This window comes from Dipteris shenzhenensis, chromosome 18 (assembly GCF_047967505.1).
Source record: "Dipteris shenzhenensis isolate YYH24624 ecotype China chromosome 18, Dip_SZ_1.0, whole genome shotgun sequence".
NCBI classification, from domain to species: Eukaryota; Viridiplantae; Streptophyta; class Polypodiopsida; order Gleicheniales; family Dipteridaceae; genus Dipteris; species Dipteris shenzhenensis.
Genome location: NC_141613.1, coordinates 24,278,172 through 24,306,026, shown reverse-complemented (window position 1 = coordinate 24,306,026; position 27,855 = coordinate 24,278,172). Strand labels below are relative to the sequence as shown.

Sequence of the window (27,855 nt, the reverse complement as noted above, 5' to 3'; positions counted from 1 at the left end):
CACTGATGTATTTTTCGTTCTATTGCATAGTCACTATGCACTTTTGAGGTCCTCTATAAAGCATGCACTAGGCATAGTGCAATTTGTGTGGTAACATGAACAAGGGTCTCTCTTCATTGGGAACCTTGTCTCTATGAGGCGGTAAGGCACTTCAATATGGTTTATTCTGGTATGAAACATTGGATTCTTGCTTAGTCATATGCTCCTCATGCTAATGGAATAGAGCATTGATCCTAAGAGAATTTCAAGTTCTAAAAGTAGTCTCCTAAACCATATTGCTTCGCATGCAGCATTTGTTGATTCTCAACGTTGTACTCCTATAGAGACAAGCCATAGTTGATGGATAAGTGGAAACGTTATCAAACGGGCTTGCCTATTAGAGCTTATGAAGCTGAACCTTTTGATAGACATGTAGAACGTCAATCTTCAGTTCCTTTCGGTCTTTTAAAAATCTTCTCAACTGAGAATTTAAGCTTTTTGAAATATCTCTGAGGTTGCAATATCAGTGTCACTGTTGACTGAACAATTCATATACGGAACACCGAGAAATTGTTCCACTGAGTCCCAACTAGAAAAAGTTATGCTACAACTTACAAAAGACAAAACAGCAATGTTGTAAAAAACAAAATCCAGTCATGGTCCCAGCATCCTTTTTCATCCTTTTGCTGGCATAATGGAGGCAGATCAAGTCAGAACAATGATGATCGCGAAAGTGTGCACGCTCAACCCTCAGTTCTCTATGGTGTGGATAGGACATGCAAATACTCCAGCAACAACATTTTGTGACCTGAGATCAGTGTGCTCCCTGACAGTCACATATTCAATGCCAATGAATTCCTTGGAGACTTTCAGAATGTATCACATTAGTCAGCAACGGTTGTCCTCAAAATTTTCACATCATGAACAGGTCTGTCAACATAACAATGTCAGTACATAGCATGACAACAAAACTCGAAATAAACGAATATCTATGTGCTACTGATGACTAACATCAATATTTAAAAGAACATGAAAGAGCCTACTGAATTTTACCAAATGACCATAGCTTTCATCAATTATTCTGAAGCATTTAGGGATTTACAACTCCATGCCTCCAAGAAAACGCATAAATAGAATGGCCGGAGACCCCCACCCAACCATGGTTCTGTCAAGGGTCTTCCACAAATCAGTATGGAAGGCTCAATATACTGAAAACAGGTATCAATTTTCCGAAAAGGATAATGGGAAACTATGGCATAGGTAGACCAAATGTAGTGGGGTTTTAGTAAGACTTGCGGCAGTGTCTACTGTGAAAGAGGTTCAAAGAAATGAAAAATTACTTTAAACCAATTTAATGCTACTGAATTTAATTGTAGCAGCAGTGTGATAAGTGGCCTAATGGCCTGCATCATCTCATCCTGCAAATGTAGACTTATTTCGAAACCTTCTTTCTATCCCTTGCTTTCTCAACAACTAGTCTTGCTCCATAGTTTGTGCAAGTTTAGCCACTGACAGGTATGGTTTCCTCAAGATGAAACTGAAGTATTTCCATGGCCTTTGTAGCTCTCTAGTATCCAAGTAAGATCTTGGGCAAGTTTCCGTGCACTAGAGCTTCTTGTGTAGAAGAATCCCATCCTCCAAACTGCTCTTTGCAAGATTTGACTGTCAAGTTTGTTGGTCAAGCCACTCAAAAAAGGTACTTCTAATAACAAACACACGTGTCTTGTAGTCTACGCAATTTCTTTACGCTTCTGCAATGATCTCCATAATTCTACCTTTGTACGATGGACTAACCTTAGTCCTTTGGTATAAATATTTTGTATGCCCTCTACCCTTCGGGTGACTTAGAGTAAGTTTGAAATTCGTAAATTGCAAAAACAAGGTGGCTACCAAACTGCAACAGCAATAGCTCTTCTATATGTCTAAAAGAAGCATTTCATGTAGATGGCTCTAGTGTGTTCAACATGTCAATCTGAGCACCAGGGCTCCAGTTATAAGCATTCCAGGGTAGGCTATTGTGAGACCTCCATGTATTAAACATGTCAATCTGAGCACCAGGGCTCTAGTTATAGGCATTCTAGTGTAGGCTATTGTGAGACCTCCATGTGGCTTGATCCCATAAACGAATTGTAAATCAATGTTGGGAATCCACATGGCTCTTAACTAACAATCCCATATACATTATTAATTTTACCCTAGTCTAGAACTATAAAATGTTAAGAGGGACCATTGTGTAACCATCTCGGAAATAACACACTGCCTATGCATCTTCTGAGATTACAATCCTTAACCCTGGAGTCAAGAGCGCCCCCCCCCCCCCTTCTTCCCCTTTCCAATTGGGGTAAGAAGCATGTGCGAACACCAGTAGTTGTCCGCATACTGACGATCAAAGACCCATCAGATGGCAAGGTATGAGGGTCAAGAGGAGTAACAGTTCTCTCCTGCTCCCATATATAGGCATAGTCACAGTAGCTAATACGGATGAGCTTTCCCGCCATATGTGCATCTAACTCAAGAGACCACAGACCACAAACATATACATCACAGCGTGCTACTTCCCTCCACAGACATCCGATTATGCGAGGACTGCCTTAGGGAGAGGGCAGATCTCAACGTTCTTGGTACTTTGTCAGGATATCCAAAGATACACGCAGCAGGGTGAGGTCTACTCATTAGGGACTTCAATGCCAAGACCAGGGACACACAAGAGAGACTTGGACTTCCAGCTTTCAAGGGGATTCCTTGATACTACCAGACCTTCAGCTTGGAGAGTTCATCCAAAAGAGAGGACACACATTGGATCTTCTGTCACACAATATATGAAATCTTTGCTAGACATGTACGATGAGTGGACTGGTTTTGAGAGACTTCAGCTCATGTTGCTATCTCACATGATCGTGCACTCCACATGACACTATCCTAGCATAGTTTGCAGCGAGACCCTTCCACACAAATGCTTCATTCCAAATCATTACTTGGCTAGACAGAGTCAGACAGTTTGGCTGAATTAGCAGGGACTACCATGCATGGCCCTCTCATCATCTATGCAATTTTGCAGCTGAGGGTGCCAGTACACACGATATCCAAACGGCTAGGATCACACGGCATGTCTATTGATACCTTCATAAGACTAGAACATATCCAATCTTACAAACTAAAATTTTTCTAATACAAGTGAAAGAACAAAGGGAACAAGGGAGTTTGTAAGCGACTCTTAACAAAACTATGAGTATATTATGCCTTAGCACCTGACATGCTCCACCTGCCTCTCCTGTGGATTCTCTTTTGAGGATAACTAAAAGTTCGATAGCATAGTGTACTTGCAGTGCACAGTTGCAATGATGCTGGAAGGAGTGTCATAAGGGCACACTTGGCAGATAAATGCCTGGCCTCAGACAGAAAGTGGGAGAAAAGGGATGCTAGCTCTAAAATACAAAGGCTAGGAGGAAGCAGTCAAGGTCAATAATTTCAACTGTACCCGCTTTTAATATATGAAAGGATGGCTTCTTCATGTTTCTAATCGTTACTAAGGAGGACAACCACTTCACGTCATTATGTTTCCACTCTATGATAGTATGTGACATTTACCACTCTTTACATAACAGATAGATCTGTTGCTCTATGCACAAATATAAGAGCACAAATATAAGAGAAGGAAAAATCAAATAGCTCTCCAAGACTGAAGCTACATGCATCTTTCACTATCACTCGCAAAGTGAGAATTAATGTGGAAAGCAAGAGTATGAAGCACAGTTACTTTTTGTATCCTTACGTGATCTTGTAATGTAAGCAGCCAATTTGACACCAGCATAGCATCATACATAGCTGTAAACAGCTTAGACTCTATGAAGTTTCCTCATAGACAGATGATGTCACATACATCGCGCACTGAATTTTCTCTGAGTGTGTGATTAATGGAAGATCTGGGCCACAAAAAATCTACCATTCTCAGCCATGACTTTGTGACTGGGATAGCCAATAGGCTAGATACACAAAAATCGCCCGAGACGCAATGTTACAGTAAGGAAAAGAAGCTACATTGTCATTTTGATTAACTTATTCATGCACAATCATTGCAACTTCGGAATTCAAGAAAGAAAAATACAATCCATTTCTGGTTGATAGCTTCAACACCTGTCATTTCTATCGGTTTGGACATTTCCTAGTCGTTTAACAACCTCCATTCCACTGCACACCCTGCCATATATAGTGTGTTTTCCTGCAGAGAGCCAATTTTACTCAAAACCTTGAAATTTTAGTGAGCAGCCTGAAGACATCTTTACAGAATGACAGCAACAGCACCAAGCTCCTTTGAAAGAGAACCAAACAAAATTATTTCTTACCATCAAGCCAAGGAGTTGGAGCAAGTGATATGAAAAACTGACTACCATTCGTATTAGGGCCAGAGTTAGCCATAGACAATATCCCAGCTCCAGTGTGTTTCAAGTCTCTAGTGATCTCATCTTCAAACTTTGTGCTGCATACAGTAAACAATAAAATCACTTTCTTAAACCAATATGAGTGCTCTCTTATACACCATTTGGCTCTCCCTTGGTGTTTAGAATCTCCCTCCCCCCCCTCGTCTCTCTCTCTCTCTCTCTCTCTCTCTCTCTCTTCAGCTGAGCGAAAGATCATGAAGGCCCTCTGAGGGCCTACGTACTGACTTCATTGCACATGGGATAAATACCTTGGCCCCAATCTTAGCGAAGCTATTCAATGAAGCTGTTTGTACATGCCTCCCACACACTTGGACCCTTAACACCATCACACCCATACATAAGGCAGGAGATCCCATGAGCCCGGAAAACTACAAGGCCATTATGATTGGGCATGTCATGTCCAAGATCTAACTAAGCATCAATACTTGACACAGAGGACTGGTTGCAGAGCTTCAAGGATTCAAAGCTATGGGACAGGCTGGCCTCCAAGTATGCTTTGTGGATTTCTACAGGGCTTTCGATATAGTGCCGAGAGCCCGACTCATCGGATGCTTACAGGAGTTGGGATACAATCAAGAGATCACTTGGGAAGTCATGGCACTATATGAGAGAGTCTTGGGTAGGCTTCGGACAGATGCAAGGTGGATAGAGGAGATCATGAGCACTATTGGGGTCAAACAAGGTTGTCCATTATCACCAACCTTGTTCGGCCTCTACATAGATGAGCTCGAGACCTTTATTAGGACCCTAGGAGGGGCTGGTTACTCTCTCCTATATGCAAATGACGTGGTCTTACTATCTTCTTCAACAGAGGGACTCCAGCGACACCTAGATGCATTTCATACCTTCTGCGAGACACATGACTTGAAGCTCAACCTTGGTAAAACCAAGGTCATGATCTTCAACACATCCCGGGCAGCCATGTACAGAGAGAGCATTTTACCCTGGATGGGTTGCCATTGGAGATAATTGCATCCTACACATACCTAGGGGTCCTGTTCTTTGGCCCGATATTCACGATGTGACTAGCATTACAGGCTCGACTGGTCAAGGGGTACGCCAAGCTGGCCAGACTCGAGTGACAATGCTTTCATTCTCACTTTCAAAACCCTCAGACCAAGAGTCTTCTCTTTGACTCTTTGGTACGACCAGCAAGTATGTATGGCAGCCCTTGTTGGGGGCCAGCTCTATCAGTGACAGAGTGGGCACAAGTTGAGAAGCTTCAAGTTCTCATGCTTTCACACATGATTCGCGTGATAAGCCTTCAGTCCCACACCAAATAGTTTTGGCTGAGTTCGGGACTACAACTCGATGCAGGATTTCAGGTCATCACATATCTCTACCACATTAGACAGTATAAATATTGCACCGCAAGGTGACGTAGGCTTCCTTGGTTGGCTTTATCTCTCCATGGCACTGGCAGCAGAGGGTGACCCGAGGTGTTGGTATGCACATACATGCAGATGGTTTGAGAGTCTGGGGCTCCACATAGACAAGCTACCTCCCTTCTAGTACGGCGTTGAGGTCCCCTTTATTCTGCTCACATATCACAAGGTGAACCAGGTCATTCGAGAGGATCTCCTACAGTTACACACATTCAGGACTTGGTTAGCACCTCGTGAGCTCCCAAGGAAGCTTAGCTTCTACAGAGACCACTGCCTACAAATCTCAGCAAGAGGGCTTCATCGACCCACCAGGATACAGACGGATCCACCTCTCCCACTCCATGAGGATGTCGATCTGCCAGTTCTGGGTCTCATCACACCATCTCCGTATTGAGAGTGGTCGGACGGTTCTCTGGAAAAAAAAAAAAGAGTGGTCGGACGGAGGGTGCACCTAGTTAGGGTCGCATCTGCACCTTGTGCGACTCTCAGGAGATCGAGTCAAAGGAGCATTTCACTTTCACATGCCCTCTGTACTACAAAATCAGGGGTCGGTATCACTGCCATTTCAGAGATGGTTTCAGATCCCTATCCAGTATCCTGTCCTACCCAGGAGATGCTTCGCAGCCTTCATCTCTGAGGCTGTGCGACACAGGAAGTGGTTGCTCAGGGCACCTAGGGCAGATCAAGACACACAGCTGGACTCCATGATCACTGAGTTTTTCCAGACAGATAGTACCGACCAGCAAGACCCACGAGGGTTGTGACTACGAGGACCCAAGCCAAAGTCACAGACACGTCAAACTTGTCAGCTTACTGAGGCACAAATCACACTAGGGGACCTTCCTTCCATGCTCATCAGACTAGAAGCACAACCCACAAGTAGATCCTCCAATGAAGGTTGGAAAACCCCGAGGACAATTATCTCAGCTAGGAGGCTACTTCCACCTTGTACTTGGACGGGTGCTTCCTCCAATGGGCACACTCCTACTGAAAATTCATGCATGGATATTACTTGGGCGGCAGTCACTGCAAGCCACACTCTATTCCCAGAAAATGAAGCTGCCCTCTTATTGCCTGGCCCTCAAGATCATTCCCTAGATCCTGAGGTAGATATGCAATCTTGATCTCTATTTTGGGTGTTAGGTTTGTACATACTTGTAGATCTGTATAATATGTTGCCAAAACTACAGTGTTTGACATATAATGTACTGGGGTTGTGTGATTTGCGCAAATGGAAGATTATGGGCATGTATCAATAGATTGCAGCCTCATATAGTAGCCTTGCAGGAGCATAACCATCATGGTTATGCAGGCCAGACAAGACACTTTGCGGGGTATGACATATTTTATGCTGGTCATAACTCCTTCTCTAGAGTAATCTTCTTGTGAAACATGATCTTCAGCCAGTTGTGGCAATGACCAAGCTGGTCATTGGATAATTGTGCAATGCCTTGTGTAGGCAGAGATATTTGAATTTGCCTTGGTCTATGCTCTGCAATCCGCCCACCATAGAGCTTTGATCTGCTCGGATAAGCTGAATTATTTGTGCAGGCAAAATGCCTTTCTTTGTGGGAATTTTAATAATGCGCCTCAGCCAAGAGACAACACATCGGTCCATACACATAGGCTTGCCTCTGAGAGAGTGCAAAATGGACTCAATTACTCTCTCAGTTTGGTCTCATTGACCTCTGGAGCCTTTGCTTCCTAGTTATACTTTTCAGAATAAGGCCCACTCTGCTTATCGAGCCCGTGTAGACCGTTGGTATATCTTTAATGCACATCAATATGGTGTTTTCACTTGCAACATGTGGGCCGATTATGCTTTTCCGCATTCTGATCATGCTCCTCTGTGGCACCAACTGTCATTTTATTAATTATAGTAGGACAGTTGCCAAATAAAAGGCTGATCATAGTAAATAATAGTTATTTGCAGCATGAGACAAAAATATGGTGAGAGCTTAGTTCCTTGACTTCGAAGTAAAATTGCCTTTATTGATGTAGCAAGATGATGCCACATGATAAATGTGCAGATATAGAACAAGTGTTTAGACGTTCACAAATGTCTCCCATTGGATAGCAAAACATTGGAAATGGTCAGAGAAATCTTCCACATTATGTCTTAGAACGAACCACCACAGCTAGATAAAAGTATGTGCATTAATATATAGAATGTCAACAAGGAATTACAAACAAATTCATTTATCATTTACTTTTTACTACTAAAATTGACGAGAATGGTAACAAAGTGTGAGCATTACCCATAGATTGACTCACCACCCCTTCCAGTCCCTGTAGGATCTCCCCCTTGTATCATGAAATCCTGAAGCACAAAGAATAAATCAGTTGTGGCAAAGAGAGAAAACAGAGAAAATGATACATTTATACTGCACGTTTCTAGATACATGACAACTACTTAAGTTAATGCAAAGCCTAATTAAAAAAGATGCAATAGGAAGTAGATGCCTCTCCAATCAAATAAATCTTCTAGTCTTGATAGTGAAACTTCCCTCATATCAACTAATCGAAACCACTCATTTTGCACCCCCTGACACCAAAGGCAACCTCAAATAACCATAATATTTGCATGGACTATGCTGGAAGTCAAAGGCTCCACATGTATCCTAGGTTGGCCCTATCTTCTCCATTTGTAAAGCCCAATTTCAGAAGATCTAGGGGCATACGCTTCTCAGACTGAGCTGCTTCAAAGGGTCACTTTGGAGTCCATTTGAAGAGCCACCTAGGCTCATCTATGAGGCACAATATAGGCAAGGTCTAGGTTCGTGCCAAGCTGCTGGTCGACTTGGCTCACTGCCCAAATCCCTAGATCAGTTAACACAGAAATGCACATTGATGTTTGCATTATGCCATAAAGGATGGATGATACATCCTACTGGTAACTATATATCATAGTGCATAATTATATGCAAACTATTAGAGAAGGAGGCCATGCCTATAGCCTTGAGGTTTCAGCCCTGACACATAATTGGTAAAACTCAAGAGTCAAGAGTCAGGTACATGATATATTGTAAAAGAGAGTCAGCCCCATCAAGGTTTTGTTCTTCCTTTCAGCAACCCCATTCATCTGTGGTGTGTATAGAATAGTACATTGATGCTTTATCTTTTCCACCAAGTATGCTTTACATCATCTGACAAGTATTCCCGCATCTGTACAAATGGTCTGCACCTTACAACCTGATTCATTTCAGCCATTGCAAAACAAATGTTGAAAACACTTCAATACTTCAGACTTTGCTTCATTGGGCTACAAATTACTGTGAATGAGCTGCAATTTCTTGACAGCTCTTACTGACCCATCCTTTGGAGCAGCATTCCTATGCATCTTACCCAAGACACCCCCTTCACACACATGCTTTGGTGGCAGCTCTATTTGAGCCATATTCTGTACCTATGTACCAGCATTAGGGTGCCAAAATTCACATGCCCAAACCTGACATGCCATAACTCTGCCTCATGCATGGCAAATGTAGAGGTTGTAGCAAACATACATGCATTCTATCCCCTCTTCTCAAAAGAGTCCAAATGATACAAACCCTGATCCAATGTTCCACACACGTGCATCTGTCATCCTCAAAGTTTATAGCATGACCTTGCTTTGCAAAAGAGGAAACAGATAATAGATGTTTCTTTATACCTAGCACAAACAACACATATAAAATGTACAAATATGTACCATCAGCTGCACTAAGAGTTATTCCACCCAAACCTTTGACTGGATATGCAAAATTATTAGCACAAATGACCTTCCTACCAGGTGGAGCAGCCCTAAAAGACCTAACAAACCCCTCCTGGAGGCGATGTGTCTTGAAGCTCCACTATCAGAGTACCATGTGACCTATTTTTCATTCGCATTCAGGGACATGTGCTCATATGATGCATCGTGACCGCAAACCAAGAAAGCCCACCCATCCTGCACAAAGTTTGCTGAGTCATCATCTTTATTTGCAGCAGTAGTAGAGGAATCAACAGCCAAATCTGATTCTTTATTCTTTTGTGTGGCCAATTTCTTCTTGCATTCACTTATATAGTGACCTTGCTTTTTACAATAGTAGCATTTCCCTTTCTTCTTAGGCTGCCTTGATTCAACCTTTGCTTTATTTGACTGCTATCTTGAAGCAGCCCTTGACGATAAAGCACTTGAATTTTTGCATTGGTCCTTGTCATGGGCAACAAATGCCTGATTATTGCCATGCATTAAGGAAGATTTATTCTTCCTTGTTTGTTCCTCTTGCAACAACAAACTTACTACCTCCTCAAACTTAAGGGGGTGTGCATTTACCCCTCAAAGACAAAGCAAGAGAAGTGAAAGTCAAGTATGTCTCTGACAACGATGACAAAGTCCTAGAAGTTAATTCCTTCTAAAGAATGATTTCATCAATATTTAGGAGGTGCTTTCCAAAGATCCTGCGTTTTTTTAACATAATCAGCCATGTTGCCACCTTCATGCATCTCCAAATTCTTATGCTCAAGAAAATTAACTGGTGCCTCATTCTTATCCTAATACATGGTCTCAAGAATCTCCCATGCACACTGCGAAGTCCTACATGAACGGACATAAGGAATGATGGATCTCTTGATTGAGATAAAGATCACAACTAGGGCCTGAGCTTCACGTGAATTCCACCTCCTCTAGGCTTATGTGGAAGCTGAAGGGGTCCGGCAATTTACTGTTCAACAGCTTGCTGTCTACCTCTGATAGGTGTGGCAGGTGTAATAGTTATAGGACGAAGCTCATCCCCACTAACATATTCCCATAAATTCTTTGCAACCAGTAGATTTTTTACCATAAAACTCCATAAGGTGTAGTTGGTTTCATCCCACTTGACTTCCGGTATCTAAACCCCCAAGTTATCTCCTCCCTGCTGACCCATATTCTGCAAACAAAAGTCAAAAAATGCTTGTGATTCGTCACAGAAACCTGACTCACACTATGTCCACGTACGAGTAAAAATTGCCCTGAGTCTACACCAGACTCAAAAAGCTGCAAAAATTTGCCCTGAGTCTACACCAGACTCAAAAAGCTGCACAGTGGCAAAAGCCCGAAAAAGATGTCTGCAAAAAAACTTGTAAAACTGTGAATTTCTGCAATTTCTTGCAAATGTGAACTTATTTGTCTTTAAAACACAGATTTGAGGACAAAGCCCCAAATTTTACAAACAAATATAACTGGAACTCACAAAAGTCCCAAATTTTCACTCAACCTGAGTAGCTTAAACTGGACAAAATTTGCAAATCTTTTTAAAATCTGCAAAAGCCCCAAAAACTGCAATGCCAATGCCCAAATGTGTCGAGCAAGTCTACCTACAAATACAGAAGTAGACAGCAAACAATACAACAAGCAATGATGACAGCAAACAATATACGATGAATCCCTATGGACAAATTTGTACTACAGATCCTATACAGCCAGCAGTGTATGGCAGCAGAAGAGTGTATGGACAACCCTGTCTAATTTCTTAAGGCGTGACGGTTGTATGAAAATCAAATGTATGACACAGTGGTGCATCGGCCATCTTCACCTGTCAAGCTTGTTGAAAGGAAGCTGTAAGTCTCTAATACCAAACGTTGAGTTTGGAAATGAGAGGAGAGCACCAAAATATGGAGTTGTATCAAGAATGCATGAGTTGTGTTACAACGAATATCCATCATGACGAATATATCCTCTATAAAACGAAACTAACCCTAATACTAAACCTAGGGGGAAACTCGTAATTGAGAGGAAAAATGTCCAAGGTTGGTTCACACCACACTACTCATAATCTAACAGGGCAACAATGGCTATAGAGGCCGAGACACATGCCAGGTACATCAAAGAGAATCATTGCTTTTATTGTCATGTGCAAGACCGGAAAGACGTTTGGGAATGGGCACTTGTCCAATAAGAAGTAGACCACAAAGGACAACAATGGCTATGGAGGCTTCTTGGATGCAGAGACACGGACAAAGTATAGCAAAGAGAGCCGTTGCTTTTATTGTCATGTCTAGGGCCACAAAAGGCAAGATTGCCTGCACTTTAAGAATCTCCACGAGGAGATGGCCACACCAGTTGGAAGCTTGATACGTGAAAACAGGAGCTGGCCCAATGCAAGATGGAATAAGGGTGGAGTGGCTTTTCGTTATTGATGCAACCATTCATCAAGGGTTGTGCCGTAATACACTAGAGACTTGCCGTTCATCTCGTTCCACAGATTTGCTTGCATCTAATGCCTATTTCCTCATGCTCTGTGTAGCTCTTCTACGCAATTGCTGCCCATATATACACGCTCACACATGCCATTGTCTGTCATTGCTGCTTGTCTACACAACTCATATGTGCAGTTGTCTATACATCAATTTCCATACAGACATTGCGTCATACATTCGATTTCATACAGCTGCCGCACCGCACCTTATGGATTTAGACACAGTCATCCATACAATCTTCTACTGCCGTACACTTCTGGCCATATAGGATCTGTGTACAAATTTGTCCGCATAGATTCACCATACTATCATTATTGCTGGTCGCATTGTTTGCTGTCTACTTCTATATTTTTAGGTCGACTAACTCAACACTGTTGGGATAAGTGTGATCAAGGGCTTGCTCTATGGTGCATGTGTGCATCTAGGGGAGTCACATGTGTGTGTGTGTGTGTGTGTGTGGGTGTGTGTTGTAGAGGCACATCTAGTGCTATGATGTGTCTAGTGTATGACCTAAGTGATGATGTAAGCCAAAGGTCCCCACATGGAAGGTTCCTTTGATTTAGGCCAGTCCCACTGATGTAGGGGCTGATTGCCACTGATATAGGAGAGGTGCCTACACCATCCTCTCTTTCTATAAAATGGAGGTCATTCCTTCATTCTAATACAATGGATTTTGCCTCACTTGTGCTCTCACTCTTTGTGCCATGATGCATCTCTTCTACCCCTCACTCCTCTTCATTTGGTATCAGAGCTAGTAGGCTCTAGAAAATCCACTTTGGTAGTGCCACCTCATCATCTTTCCCATCACCTCCATTTTGAAGCTCTCTTCCTTTCCTCTTAAGAAATGGCTAAGCTCCGTTCTCTTCATTCTCTGCATCTTTTTCCAAACCCTCTTAACTGAATCTCGCATGTCAAAAAGCTAAGTATGAGAGAGGAAAACCCAAGGGTTTACTTCAGCCACTACCCATTCCTGAGAGACCATGGGAACACATCACCATGGACTTCATTACAGGAATTCCCAGGACCAATCAAAATCATGACATGATTTGGGTGATAGTAGATCGATTCAGCAAGCAAGCCCACTTCATTCCTTGCAGAAAGAATCTCAAGGCAACTGAAGCTGCCCATTTATTTATTAGACACATCTTTAGACACCACGGCATGCCCAAGTCTATAGTATCAGGAACTCTTCTAAGTTTCTCCTCAGCTTTTCATCCTCAAACGGATGGCCAAACTGAAGTTACAAATAGTACACTCTTGGATTTGCTGAAATTTTATGTACATGACCAGCAAACCTTTTGGGAGAAATTCCTTCCTCTTGTGGAGTTTGCTTATAACAACACAATTCATTCCTCCACTGGAAAAGCTCCTTTCGAAATTGTATATGGTAGATCTTTACCAACTCCACTCATGCAAACAAAAGAGAAAATCTTTGCCGCTAATCAATTCGTGGAGGATTATGACTCTACTTATGCCACAGTTCGAGCAGCCATTCAAAAGGCACAGGAGAAACAAAGAGCAGCTGCAAATAAAAGACGGAGGGCATTTGCAGTGAAAGAAGACCAATGGGTCTTATTGAAATTTGAGAAAGCCCGGTTAAAAACCAAAGTGGGCAAAAAGCGCATCTACTTCAAGCTATCCTTTCGATATTATGGTCCTTTTCAGGTATTGCAGGTAATAAATGATGTCTCAGTCCGATTGAGACTTCCAGAGCATTGGAAGATCCACAATGTCTTCCACATAAGCTTGGTGAAACCCTTCATTGGGGAACCACCTCAAGAGCCCACACTGGACGATGCACCTGAAGTAGAGGACACTGAGATCTTGTTGATCCCACAGCAAATTATTTTGCATAACTTCACTACAGGACGTCGAGGCAACGTCGAGGCACGACTCGCAAAATGTACCTTTTGAAGTTCAGAGGGCTCCCATCCACCGATGCCCAATGGGTGGACAGAGCTACATTTCAGGAGTGTCCTGAAATCCTAGATGCTTATGAGGAAGCATTTCAGTTGCGGACAACCGAATGAAAGACGGAGGGAATGTCATCCTGCTTCAACATGTATCCACTTGCTTGGTACTATTTCTTTTTGTTTTTCAATAGTATGCTTATTAAGAAATGAAATGTTTTCCTACTGTTCAGTTACGGACAATGGGGACTAGGTCTAGCATTTGAAGGTGGACCCCCTTGCTTGGGGTTATGGGCATTAGTGGCCCACAAGAGTGATGGCCTCTCTTTGAGAGGGACATCTAGAAACCACACCCCACCTGAGTACCCAAACATGGGACCAATCAAATGCACAGATTGCATACCGACCTAGGAATCATTCAAGAGAATGTTCCCTGAGCTTTGGGTGTGGGCCTGACAGCATGCCAAGAGTAATGGAGATACAAGATAAGACGACAAACAAATGAGCTCAGTATGGCTCAATTATGACCTTAGAGTACGTCAATAGATAGTCTAAGCTGTTAGGAACCCGTGGGTGCGATCAGAATTAAATTCTGACAACTTTGAAATTTTAGGGTTTTTGGGAGTGATGTGGCAGTTGACACGTGGCAGGCTGACACGTGGCAGACTGCCACATGGAATCTGAGCTGGCAGGTCAGTCCACCTGTCCCACACATGTGGCAGCATGCATGGCAAGTGGCAAGGCATGCAGTCCAAGTGTTTGGCCCCAAATCTGGTAGATTTGGGGCAGGTTGTGGGCTGTCCTCTTTGGGACTGCAGCCCACCAAAAATCTGGGACAAGTGTCCACCTTCCACTCTAGGCCTAAGGGGGGGGCTGAGCCTATAAAAGAAGGCCTCTCCACTTCATTCCACACATGAAAATTTCGTCACTTTTCTTCTCCCTCCTTTTGGATGATGCAGCAGAACCTCTCCAGCTCCTTGGGTGCAGCCAGCTTCTCCCCAGGCCATTCTCTCACCTCAGCAGCACTTTCTCTCTCTACAACAGCACATTCTCTCTCTACAGTTCCAGCCCCTCCTCTCCAGAAATTTGCCCCCTCTCAGCTCTTCTGGAACAGCAGCAGCATCCTCTCTCCTTCACCTAACCTGGAGCAGCCACAGCCCCTTTCTCTCTCCTGCTGCAATCTTTCTCTCTCTACTGCAGAATTTCTCTCTCTACTGTTCCAGCCCATTTCCCTTGCAAAAATCTGCCTTTCTATGCACCTCTGGAACAGCAGCAGCTCCTCTCTTACATCTCCTCCCTTGGGATCAGCATTGGCACTCTCTCTCTACAACTATCACTGCATAAAAGCTTTCTCTCTCTAGCCTACAGGCTGTTTTTCTAAGCTGTTCTCATTCCAGTCCCATTTCCACACTCTCCTCACCCAAGGTAGCTTCAAAGGCATCAAGGACTTCATCTACAAAAGGGTCAAGTCACGAAGGGAGCCTGTATTGTCAAGTTTATCTCATTTACAGCACTATTTCATGTTGTTCCTACTATCTTTCTAGAAACTAGTACTTGTCTCTAATGTTGGATGTAAGTGGTGATTGTTGCAGGCTTCTTCCTTGTGGATTGGGCAAGCCAAGAGTTGAAACCTGAGCTTGGAGTCCTCCTTTTTGTTGTCTACCTTGTACATATGCTCTTGAGTCTTGTATCTAGGTCCTAGGTTTTCACTGAGTGCATCAGTTTGGAAGGTGCATTGCACCTTGGTCTTGTATCTCCATTTTCAAGAATAAAGTGAGCCTGGATAAGGGGGGGGGGCCGTCTTGGCCCCTCAATCATATTGCATTTTCCAATGATGTCACTTTGTGTTTAAGCTGTATAAGTCTTAATTCCAGCTTAATTGCAAACTCTTAAGTTCAAGTATATGTGTTTGGCAACTCGCAATCATCTCATTCAAATGCCTCTACAAAATCCGTTGTTTGAATTGATAGAAAGCACCGAGTAGTTTACACATCCATTGATTCTCCTACATCATACATAGTAAGCTTTAGCCCCGGCTCCATGGGAGTGGCTATAGGCTTACAATCATGCATGCTGAACCTATCCAAGAGCTTTTGCACATACTTGGATTGAGACATAATGATGCCACGCTTGTCTTGTATATACTAGATGCCCAAATGAAAATTTAACATGCAGATCTGTCAATGTCGAATTCAACTTTCAACTCATCTTTGAAATCTGCAATTATTCCCTCATTTGACCCTGTGAGCAACATGTCATCTACATAAAGAATGATGACCAAAATATCCCCCCCATCCTTCTTGATGTAAAGGGTGCATCTAGCTTCTATAAATATTATCACTCTATTAATTTCCACAGTAATGTCGTGTATCCCTTCCGTGGGACTATTATGTAACCATTTACATGCCAGGAATGCATCAAACTTGGTATACCATGCACGTGGGGCTTGTTTCAGCCCATATAAAGCTTTATTCAACTTGCAAACTAGAAGTGCAATACCAGAAAGTTCAAATCCAGGAGGTTGTTTGACATAAACCTCTTCCTGCAAGTCCCCATTAAGGAAAGCTGTTTTTATGTCCAACTGATGGACATTCCAAAACAAATTTGCAGCCATGGCAATAACTGACCTTATGGTGGTCATCCGGGATGTAGGAGCAAAAGTCTCCTCATAATCTATGCCCTTCTTCTGTGCATAGCCTTTGGCAACCAGCCTTGCCTTGTACCTATCAATGGACCCATCTGGCTTCCATTTTACTTTGAAAACCCATTTGGTACCAATGGCATGCTTCCCTAGTGGCAAATCCACAACATCCCAAGTCTGATTTTTCTCAATGGACTGCAATTCATTGTGCATGGCAAGCATCCAATGCACATTATCCTTGGCTTCTTCAAACGAGTTAGGTTCTTCTTCATCAAGAAGAGTACCTGCATAAGCTCTCTCAATAGAAAGAGCCCCCCTTGCGTGCCTTACTGCACTACGAGTCCTGCCACACAAAGGTGCCTCAAGCCTACTCTCCCTGAGAATCTGTAGCAACCAATTCGGAACTGTTTTGTCTGCATGTGTCTCTTGAATCTCTTGCCTGACAACTTCATCCACACCCTGTGGAGGTACAAAATCAGCATGTGGATCAAGAGGAGGTTGCTGTAAATTCTGATTTTTAGCGTGAGCCTCAGCTGGGGAACCAAATGCTATAGGAAGCATCCCCTCAAAAACATCATCTGAAGAAGCTGGAATAGTAAATTCAGCATGTATGTGCTGAATTCTCTGAAAAAATAACATCTCTACTTACAAAAATCTTGCGAGAAGCAGGATTGTAGAGACGATAGCCTTTGCTTTGTTCACTATACCCAACAAAAATGCACTTAAGTGCCTTATCTGACAACTTATGTCAAAATTCCACAAGCACGTGGGCATATGCAACACAACCAAAAACTCTGAAGTAATCCACTGAGGCTTTCTCCCATGCCATGCCTCATAGGGAGTGATTGTCTTCAAAGCCTTTGTGGGAGCCCAATTCAAAACATAATTTTCACACACGAGGCCTTCGAGCCAAAACCTGTGAGGCAACTTCTTACTATTAAGCATGCATCTATCCATCTCCATAAGAGTGTGATTCTTGCGCTCAGCTTTGCCATTTTGCTGAGGTATAAGCCTCACTGTAAGCTGATGCTTGATGCCTTCTATCCATCTTGCCAAGGACGCAATCCTCACATGCATGAAGAGGAGGTGACTCCAAAGGAGGCAATGCATCAACCATAGCACGCTTCCGAAGTATCATCAAGCTGCCATAGCTCATCTAGCATGCCATTACTCCGCATTCTGCATCGCAGCAGTGGAAGTGTTCACTGAAAGTGCAAGATCGGATCTTTTCTCATAAATGTCAAGCTGAGAAAGACCCCGATACAAAGTACTAGATAACATCAAAGCATAGTCATTCTCTTTGTCTCGGACTGCACACTTAGCATCATCAAATATGACCTGAAATCATCACCAAATTCTTCTTTATACTTGGCTAAGAAGAATTATTTGCACATGTCACCTTCTTTTTAGTAGGTGGTGGATGCAGAGATGCAAAAAGGCTCTTCTTAGAAGTGATGTGCTTAGAAGCACCACTATCAAAATACCAAGTGTTCAGTGTCTCATTGACACTGAGAGAGCATGCATCCTTTGAAGGGTCATAACTGCAAGTCAAGAAAGCATATGGATCATCCTCAATAGTGACTGTAGTATCTGAACTATCCACTGAAAAATCTGAAATGCAAGACAAAAAGACATAGTGTTCTTCCACAAAGTTGGCTGTAACATCTCCTCCATCATGTGCATTAGGAGCTGATGCACCTGAGACAGCCATACATGAATCCCTTTTCTTTTCTTTAGCTATGCGCTTCTTGCATTCATCAATATAATGACCTGGCTTCTTGCAGTAGTGACAAATGCCCTTCTTCTTAGGCTTATCTGCATCACCTTTAGCCTTATAAGAGGGCGGTTATGAATCAGCTTTATGCTGATGTGCGGGCTGATTGGCGTGTTGCTTTTGCTGCCCTTTTCCTTTGTGTTTGACCTTAGAAAGCATGGCATGCTCGTCAGCCCGTGTTGCCGTATTTCTTCTTGTCTGCTCTTCCTGCAACAAAAGTCCTACCAACTCGTGAAAAGAGAGAGGATTGCTGTCCCCCCTCAATGACAAATTCAGTGAGATGTGGAAACCAAGATAAGACTCAGGAAGAGAATTCAGAGTGGTTGTAATCATCTCTGAATCCAAAATTGCTTCCTCTATATTCAGCAACTGTTCCCTCAAATCCTGAAGTTTTGTGAGGTGAGTATTCATGGAATCTCCCTCATCCATATGCGTATGAGATAGCTCTCTCTTCAAGAAGGAAACTCTAGCATCATTTCATCATTTCTTGCTGCAAACATGCTCTCTAAAATCTCCCAAGCTGCCTTTGAGGTCTTGCATGACCGAATGTGAGGAATAATGAACCTCTTGACAGAAAGAGAAATAACAGAAAGAGCTTGTGTATCCCTAGAATCCCATCTTTTCTGCTCTGTTGTGGGAGCCACTGGAGTAGCAACTGCTCCAATTACTTGTGCTGCATTTTGACCTCTACACCTGCCCATTTCTGCTAGAAACTCAAAAAAACGCAGCAAACTAAATAGGTAAAATCCCTTCCTGGGATGTGAAATGCACAACCAGAGTCTGCCAAAAAATTCTGCCCACAGTGACAATTACTGTCACAGCCTATCAAAGGCTTGAAATGCACCACAATGCTCTGCAAATGCCCAAAAATCTACAAAGAATATCTGCAAAAAGTGGCAAAAGTCTGCAATTTGACTTACACTGAGTCCAAAACTGCTTGCAAATCTCCCAAATGCTCTTTCAACTGCCAAATTGCATCTAAAATGCAAAAGCCCCTAATTTTTGCAATAAATTGCACCTGAAAGGGGCAAATCAACTAAAATCCCCAAATTTTTACAATTCTCTACAAAAATGCAAAAGCCCCAAATGTGCTCCCAGAATGCAGGCCAAACAATGGCTCTCTGCAAAAAATGTCTACCAAAAACACCTTCCAAAGTTCACCTGCAAAGAAAACTCTACAAATGACCACCCTACTGGAGTACCCTACAAAAGTACCTTGCTCTGGAGACCTCCATCCCTAGAATCCCATCTTTTCTGCTCTGTTGTGGGAGCCACTAGAGTAGCAACTGCTCCAATTACTTGTGCTGCATTTTGACCTCTACACCTGCCTCCAGCTGTAAGAGTGACAGGTGTAGCTATAGATTCTAGCCTTGCCTCATCTCCATTGACATAATCCTAGAGATGTCTACCAACCAAGATGTTGCGAACCATGAAACTCCAGAAGGAGTAGTTGGTGCCATCCAACTAATCTTCATGTGTGAGGACTCCAAACACCTCATTGGGGTTGTTCTTAGCCATTTCTGCTAGAAACTCAAAAAAATGCAGCAAACTAAATAGGTAAAATCCCTTCCTGGGATGTGAAATGCACAACCAGAGTCTGCCAAAAAATTCTGCCCACAGTGACAATTACTGTCACAGCCTATCAAAGGCTTGAAATGCACCACAATGCTCTGCAAATGCCCAAAAATCTACAAAGAATAAGTGGCAAAAGTCTGCAATTTGACTTACACTGAGTCCAAAACTGCTTGCAAATCTCCCAAATGCTCTTTCAACTGCCAAATTGCATCTAAAATGCAAAAGCCCCTAATTTTTGCAATAAATTGCACCTGAAAGGGGCAAATCAACTAAAATCCCCAAATTTTTACAATTCTCTACAAAAATGCAAAAGCCCCAAATGTGCTCCCAGAATGCAGGCCAAACAATGGCTCTCTGCAAAAAATGTCTACCAAAAACACCTTCCAAAGTTCACCTACAAAGAAAACTCTACAAATGACCACCCTGCTGGAGTACCCTACAAAAGTACCTTGCTCTGGAGACCTCCATACAGTACGGACTGTACGGCTGTACGGACAGCTGACGTAAGCTGTACGACAAAATGCAGTCGGTTGTACAGAAGCCATACAAATGTACGGACAACGACTGCTGCTGGATGCTTGTACAGAATGGTGGGTACGGGAGCTGAATGGTGGGTACAGGAGCTGTACGGCAGAACTGGTACAGAATGCAAGGACGGTACGGAATGCATGAGCTGATTCTAGCTGTACGGCTAACAGGGGAAATCCATATGGCGTTGTATGACGAGCTAGTACAGACTGTGCACACTTGTACGACGACCTGCACAACAGCAGTACGGATGACGACGCTGGACCGGTACGAAACCGTACGGGTGTACAGGCAGGAGGAAAGAAATCCGTGCAGTCATATAGACTGTACGGAATGGCAGCTGAAGGTCACGAGCTGGAGCAAGATCGAGCGGAGCGGGATGGAGGCAGAAGGTCGGGCAAGAAGAACCTGCTCTAATACCAAATGTGAACAATGGAGAGTAGAGAGCAAGAGTGTGAGCAAGAGTGGAAGCTGAACATCTGAATAGAATGAGTAAAGTACAAAAATGAGAGTGAGAGGTTTTTTCTAAGTGACAAAACCCTATCCTATTCACTAACCGTAGTTAGGGATTGGACTGTGGTTAGGGGGAAAAACCTCAATGACCACGTTTGGGATAGATAGAAATCAGATTGAAAACACGTGGTGAAGGATGAGACAAACGAGAAACCCCTATTTGTCAAGTTCAAGGATGCTTCGGTGAGACAGCAAATTCTCACAAAGAGAGCAAGCCTAAGAGAAATGCCGCTCTTCCTTAATGAAGACCTCACACTATGCATCACAAGGAGGGTATCAAAAAGATCTGGAAGCCAGCAAAAAGGGCAAATGGGCTGACTCACACAGACGGAGGGTTGCAAGGATCATTGGCAATCCTCTTCCAATCCCACCTTCAAGCACAGACCACAAACATTGGTATGGATGAGTATGCCCACTAAATATATATTCAACTCACAAACCCTTACATAGCAACATGCTCTACTTACCTCCACAAACTAGGACAACATCAAGGAAAGGGCAGATTTCACTGTTCCCAGTACTTTATGAGTACATCCAGACCTCCTGCTTGGGGAATTCAAGAAGACACACATGCCAGTTGTTCCATCACGCAAAACAAGAGGCATTGTGGAAAGCAACTCTACAACACAAGCCCCACGTACCGCATGACTTCGAGCCTTGGATATGGAACACACGTGGGCGATCACGGCTCATATGAGAGCCAGAATGCACAGCACACAGGGGATGGAGCCTCATGGAGGAGGTGGTTGTGGATACAATAGTACGCCAAGGATCAATTCTAGCACAGTCGGTCATCCCCATATTGCTATACACAAATGATGTGGTGATGATCTCAGACACGCCAGAGGGCCTACAGGTGCATCTGATTGCTCTCTATGCTTTTTATGAGAGTTACAACACGAAAGTCAACCTGGGTAAAAACCAAGGTTATGCTCTTCAACACTAACGAGACCCATATCCAACAAGATGCCTTCACGTTCGCAAAAGAACCACTAGAGATAGTTAGATCTCACATATACATGGGATTCATTTTCACAGGCCCCAAGTTTTACCATGAAACCGGCAGCTATGCACTAGTTACTAGAGGGTATGCTTCCTTGTCGAGACTAGAGAGCATAGTTACCGAAAACGGCCGACTCTTGCCTAAAAACGGAAACACCGAAATGGAAACGACGTTTCTTCTAGAAACGCCGTTTCATAATCACTGTCTTTTTTTTTTGTGGGGGGGGTGGATGGCCTTCTTTTGATTAAATTGTTTTTGCCTTCTTTTGATTAAAACGTTTTTCGTCGATTCGTCGCCTCCTGTCATCGTTTCCGCCGCCTCCCGTATTGTTGCTCTCCATCTTGCTACTCTCCAACCTCTCCATCTTTTATTCCTAGGCCCTGGCACCCACAACTTGCTCTCCTCTCCATCCCTCCATCCTACAAGCTGGTAGCTAGTCTCCATCCTCAGCCTGCTCTCAGCTCTACATCCCTCCACTACCTCTTCTCTCTTACCTCTCCATCCTCCTTCTACCTCTCATCCTCCTCTGACTCCTTCTACCTCTCCATCCTCTTTCATCTCCCCATCCTCCTTCTACCTCTCCATCCTTTCTCACCTCTCCATTTTCCCTCTCAAACTTCAGATTGTTGAAACTTCAAACTTGTTAGAAGTTAGAACTTAGAACTTAGTTCATGACGCATGTTGATTGTTGAAGCATCATTCATGGATAATAGATGATACTAGATAGATCAATCATCATAGGAATTTAGAATCATAGAAGCATGAATGATGCTTCCAGCATAGATAATTGTATTATGTATAATTTGCACTCTATTGATAATTGTATTATGTATAAAAAATACATTTTTATACATAAATTGTACCATATTGCCGTTTCTTCCGTTTCCATTACGGGGGGGCCGGAAACTCCGTTTCCCCGGTTTTTCCCGTTTCTGTTTCGGCTAGCAACTATGCTGGAGGGACAGTGTTTCCAGGCACAATTCTAGCATGTGAACACAAAGTCAATCTCCATGTGGATATTTTAATGGTACTTTGAGGCCAATCATATTGGTGAATATCACCACACATCTTCCCTCAACTTTACTCACTAGTTCAACCAGCAGCTCTATATGTGGGTGCATTTTGGGTAGTGGATCTCTCCAAGGGTGATTTTAGTGATTGCACGTCATGATGTTGTCAGGCATGATTCAGGGGAGGAGATGCACCCAACACAATATTATTCTAGCAAAGTTTGTAGTGAGAGTGCTTCACACAGACGCTTTATTCCAAATCATTACTTATCTGGACCAAGTCACGCAATTTGGCTACATAGATGCAGGCCAACAAAGACTACCACAAGTATCCATCCCATCTAGGGTACCATCGTTGCAACATTTCAACGCCATGCCGTGTCATGTCACCCACAAGTACAGCCCACAAAGAGGAGCCGAGGATTCCAACGAACTGATCTCCAATATGTTTTATAGACACCAAAGATCGATAAGACCCTCGTCAGGCCCACACAGCTTAGACTACTCATGTCCACCGACGTAGGACAGAACACGACAGGCCAGGACTTGATGGATCATCCTCCGAACACTCGGAGCTCCCTTTCGCTTTCCTAATTTCATTTCATTTCATTTTGCATCAGTACTTTCCAGGAGGTGTGATAAGACACCCCCATGTTGGATCCAATTTCCTTCGTCTTGGCCCTCAGCAGATGTGAATAAATCTCTCTCTCTTTTTCTTTCTCTCTCACACCATAATGTCCAAGAGGTAATCAACTAACAAGTCACCAAAAACATGTTTTAGCTGTTGAGCAACCCTTGACATGTTTCTTGACAAAAGGTTTTGCTGCAATAAGTCAAGCATCCGACACACTGTAAGATGTAAAACATTCCACAATTGCTCATTTTTCTCCTCCGCTCTTGCTGGTTTCAGCTACCCCCCCCTCATTGATTGTGTTTTCTCTCCCTCCTTTGAGCTCCCCCCCCCCTCCTTCCCTCTTCCCCCTTGAAGGCTTCTTGCAAAGAATTTGAGGTCCCCACACCCGCCCTTTCCCCACTCAACTCCTATATCCACAAATTTTCTATGACTTACTTGAGGAGGAGCCAAAGCTTTCCATGAATGAGGACAAAGCTGCCACTTTGTACAGAATGAAGCCTTCTCCTTTCCTTTCTCTCCCCAGTGGAATGACACACATTGCAACCACATGTGATGACCATTTAAACACCACAGTATGCTTATTTACACAAGTTGAAAACTGTGTGTACCTGTACACACAATATATTTATGAAATTTTGCCAGTATCTGAAAAGTTTGGTAAGCAAACCTTGAACCTGTTTCTAGGAAATGATCTAATTTAGTAAGATTTTTCCTCGGCTTGCCTTTCATTGACTAATTGTTTTGTTCAAATTTGCTCTTCAGTAATGCTTTGAAAGAAATCATCTATCTTAGCTTATCATCATCTAGGTGCCTACTTCAGTCCATACAATTGATGGGCTTGCAGAACTTATCTTTTTAATGGTGACCTTGAGGGCGAGATATACATGGAGCAGCCAGCTAGCTTGGTGGTGGAAGATCAAGAAGACAATACTTCACATCCATCTGATGATGACTCCACCAACACAGGGTGATTAATGCAATGGCCATCTTGCATTTACTATGCCTAGCCACTGGTCCAAAGTCTCAAAATAGTCCAGGCGTTCCTCCTGTGAGTAACCTTCAGCCACTACTGCAGTCTCAAAATAGCTTATACCTCCTTAATTTCTGCTTGTCCATGATACCATTTGTCTCTGGATTTACAAAAACCCTATGCAAACAATATTACTTCCAGGTACTCATATTTTGTCTTCATGGCATGCTACGATTTTTTATTTTGAAGCATCCAGGCAACCCTTCGGCTCTCTCCCATCCATGATCTTGCACATAAAAGCTCTGTTAACATTTTCTGTACCACTCCCTAAAGGAACACATGGTGAGAGAGAATTTCCGAACATCACTCACAAATTGCTTCAGGTTACAGAATGACTTCGACCATCATCTTCCCATGGCTTCTTTCAAGTAACTTTTCAATTCTGACCTCCTCAAGTGTCTATGAAAACCATTTAGGCATCCTTTCCTTCTGAGTCTCCCCGAACATAAGCTAGCTGCTCACAATCGAGTTTAAGCTGCTCCATTTTATCTAACTGTATACCCCCTGAATCATCTTGGAGGTTCTTGCTCATCTGCATCCATCTAGTCGCACTTTTGCTCTCTCTTCCTGATGTAGATCCAGCAAATTCACATGGAGGGTCACACATACACTGTCAAGTATGCAACTTTGCGTGTGTGTCCACACCATACATTGAGGCACCATATCTCCCCCTTCCTTTGTCAGGATTCTATTTATGACATACGATGAAGTGTTCAGTGCCTCTTCCCAAACATGATTCGCATTCTTCTCTTTCTCATCGATTGCCATGCTTTTGAATTCACCATAGTTTCTGGCCTTCTCTTCAAGAATACACCCGGACAAAAGGTGCTAGCAGGACACACAGGTTGGGTAAGGAAGTACAAAGACAAGGAGAGTACAAGTCCAGGCTGGCCGCGCAGAAAGAGGAGTTTGAAGGGGGGGCAGGGGAGATACAAGGGCACAGGCTGGAAGGAGAGGACACGTCCAGGCTGGCAGGAGGGGAGACAATGCTCATCAAAAGAGACCATCTAGGAGGGAGAAGGGAAGGAAAATCCAATGCATTGATGGGCAGGAGGGATCATGGGAAGGAGAGGTGGTTAACTTGCAAACAAATACGGATGTGGTGTTCTGTACACATACATAGTTACTTTTTTTTTTTGCAAAAAGCATCGTTACTAATTTGAATGGTGAACTTCCGAAAAATTACATGCGCCAATGTTGGGACCTCCCCCAGATTTGTTGGGACCTCAAAGAAAATACTATCGCTTTTACAGATGCAAGTTGCTTATATACACCTAATGAGAGCTTTTAATTTGTTTTGGGACTTTGCAGGTGCCAAATTATCTGAAGCTGGCTATCTAATATTGTAATTTAAGTGTGCCATGCAAAAAGACAAGTAAGCCTTTATAAGCCTAGCAATGAGGCAGTGATTCAGTGGGACATTGAAAGGAGAAAAATAAATGTGCAAACATTTAATATTTAGATGTAAGACTTGTTTTCTGTGCCGAAAAAGCATGGTAATGTGCAACCGTTTGAATCTCGCAGAATGGAAGAGCTTCGATGAAGACAACGAAACATGGAAGCTAAACTCTAATTGAGAACAAATAATTGTCGTGTTCCCCATCACACTTTAGGTTTTAAATGCACATGCTCCTTTGAAAAGGGACGCACCTTTATAATTCGGTGGAACTTCACTTCATTGTAGTAACCTCTTCTTGATAGTTCAATAAAATTGCGGCAAGTCTTGGGGGCATGCTTTGTGTAGAGCTGAAGAGTAATTACGAGCAGTGAGTTATGTTTGCAGCACGCTAGACAAGCTAAACACTTTAATTTTACTAAATTCTCTCTCTCTCTCTCTCTCTCTCTCTCTCTCTCTCTCATTCATTTGTATCACATAAAAAAAACTACACAAACCTCGACTGTCACCGCCCCCATCGACGTTTCCAGAGTGACCTGAGGGGCGCGCTCCGAAGATGTGGCGACCATAGCTGAAGAACGTGCGTGACCCCAGCTGCTGCTGCTGGTTCTATCTATTGGCAATTGATCGTAAGGAGCCAAGTTTCTACCTTCATCGTAGTGTATATAGATTGCATTAAATATCATAATTTTGAATATTGGTATTTGTTAGCATTCGCTCGTTATTACTCTTTTCTGAATTTCCAATTGTAATTTTTTTTAATTAGTTAAGTTGGCACTATTAACTACTCTTTTCTGAATTAAACGAGTAGTTAGAATTACTAACTACTCTTTTCTGAATTTCCACTTGTAATTTTTGGCCTGCCATGGGAGGCCTTAGTGAAGGTTGGCTTTCAAGTCAATATCAATTTCTTTCGTGTTTTTTGGATTCGTTAGTACATGTAAATTCTTGGTTGGCAGGGTTCTGACACGTGGTCTCTTGTTTGCATACGTCCTTACAAATAGCTTGGGGCTGTGCATGCAGCCTATTTTGTGTGGGTTTTTCGTCGACCATTCTTCTGACAGCGTATGGGCGCGGATGGCAGCGGATTCTGCGAGGTCTTTGATAGGTTCTATGGCGGGGGAGCGGATCATGGAGCAGTCACGCGAGACGGTATGGGTGAAGATACGCTTCCTAATCTGGCTCGTCATTGCTGCCTACAAGATAACCAGTTTATGCATGCACTATGAATCCACTGCAACGATCTTGCATGCACTGTTAGTTGTTGAGGCTATGGCTGCGCGTGAATTGAGCGCGTGAATTGAGCGACGAAGGCAGTGCTGGACACCAAGTTTGTACCAATTCGACCCATGGAGGACACGGTTCTCCACAATCGATGGACACGGGAGATAATACCTTCCACAGGGGTTGATTTACGCCTCCTGTGGTTTCATTTTTTATTTCTTCGCTTTCATTTTCTTTTCGTGATTAAATATTTATTCACTGTTGGTTGTTTTGTGTAAAAATGGAGAAGCATGCATTGGGTAAAGCTCCTGTAGAAACCGACAAAGACGTGATATCCGTCATGAACGGTACTGGCGCATACGATGATATTTAAAGCTATTGTGTAGGATTACCTACTTTGTGTCTTAGTAATATGTGTGCATGCATGTTTAGAGCCAACCGCGTGAGCCCGTTTGGTGCCTTCGGTTGAGAATAAATCGGAGTACAAAAGGTCACCGCCAACGTTCAGTTCCCCGATTATGATGTCATGTGTTGGTCGACCTCCAAAGCAGTCCGACCTATTGAAAAACTCTCCAATTAGCAAAGATACTAAACGTTCTTTGCGCAAACAATT

At 43.1% G+C, this 27,855-nt stretch overlaps 1 protein-coding gene across 1 annotated transcript; it reads right to left on the bottom strand.

Annotated features, from left to right (window-relative positions):
- Positions 1-414: 414 nt before the first annotated feature.
- LOC147890986 (Cyclophilin-like peptidyl-prolyl cis-trans isomerase family protein) lies at positions 415-26,645 on the bottom strand. Its single transcript, XM_087389525.1, has 6 exons — positions 26,516-26,645; positions 26,273-26,368; positions 8,062-8,123; positions 4,323-4,456; positions 4,114-4,198; positions 415-909 (listed from the first exon to the last, which is right to left on the bottom strand). The coding sequence occupies exons 1-6, from the start codon at positions 26,585-26,587 to the stop codon at positions 864-866; spliced, it is 495 nt and encodes a 164-aa protein (XP_087245651.1). The 5' UTR covers positions 26,588-26,645; the 3' UTR covers positions 415-863.
- Positions 26,646-27,855: the final 1,210 nt, after the last annotated feature.

Excerpts from the sequence above, each read along its gene's own strand:
- LOC147890986 (XM_087389525.1), bottom strand. The coding sequence starts at position 26,587 with ATGGTCGCCACATCTTCGGAGCGCGCCCCTCAGGTCACTCTGGAAACG. Across the intron at positions 4,457-8,061 it reads GGTGGTGAGTCAATCTATGG|CACAAAGTTTGAAGATGAGA; the intron begins GTAATGCTCACA and ends TACTGTATGCAG. Across the intron at positions 4,199-4,322 it reads TCCAACTCCTTGGCTTGATG|GAAAACACACTATATATGGC; the intron begins GTAAGAAATAAT and ends GGCTCTCTGCAG.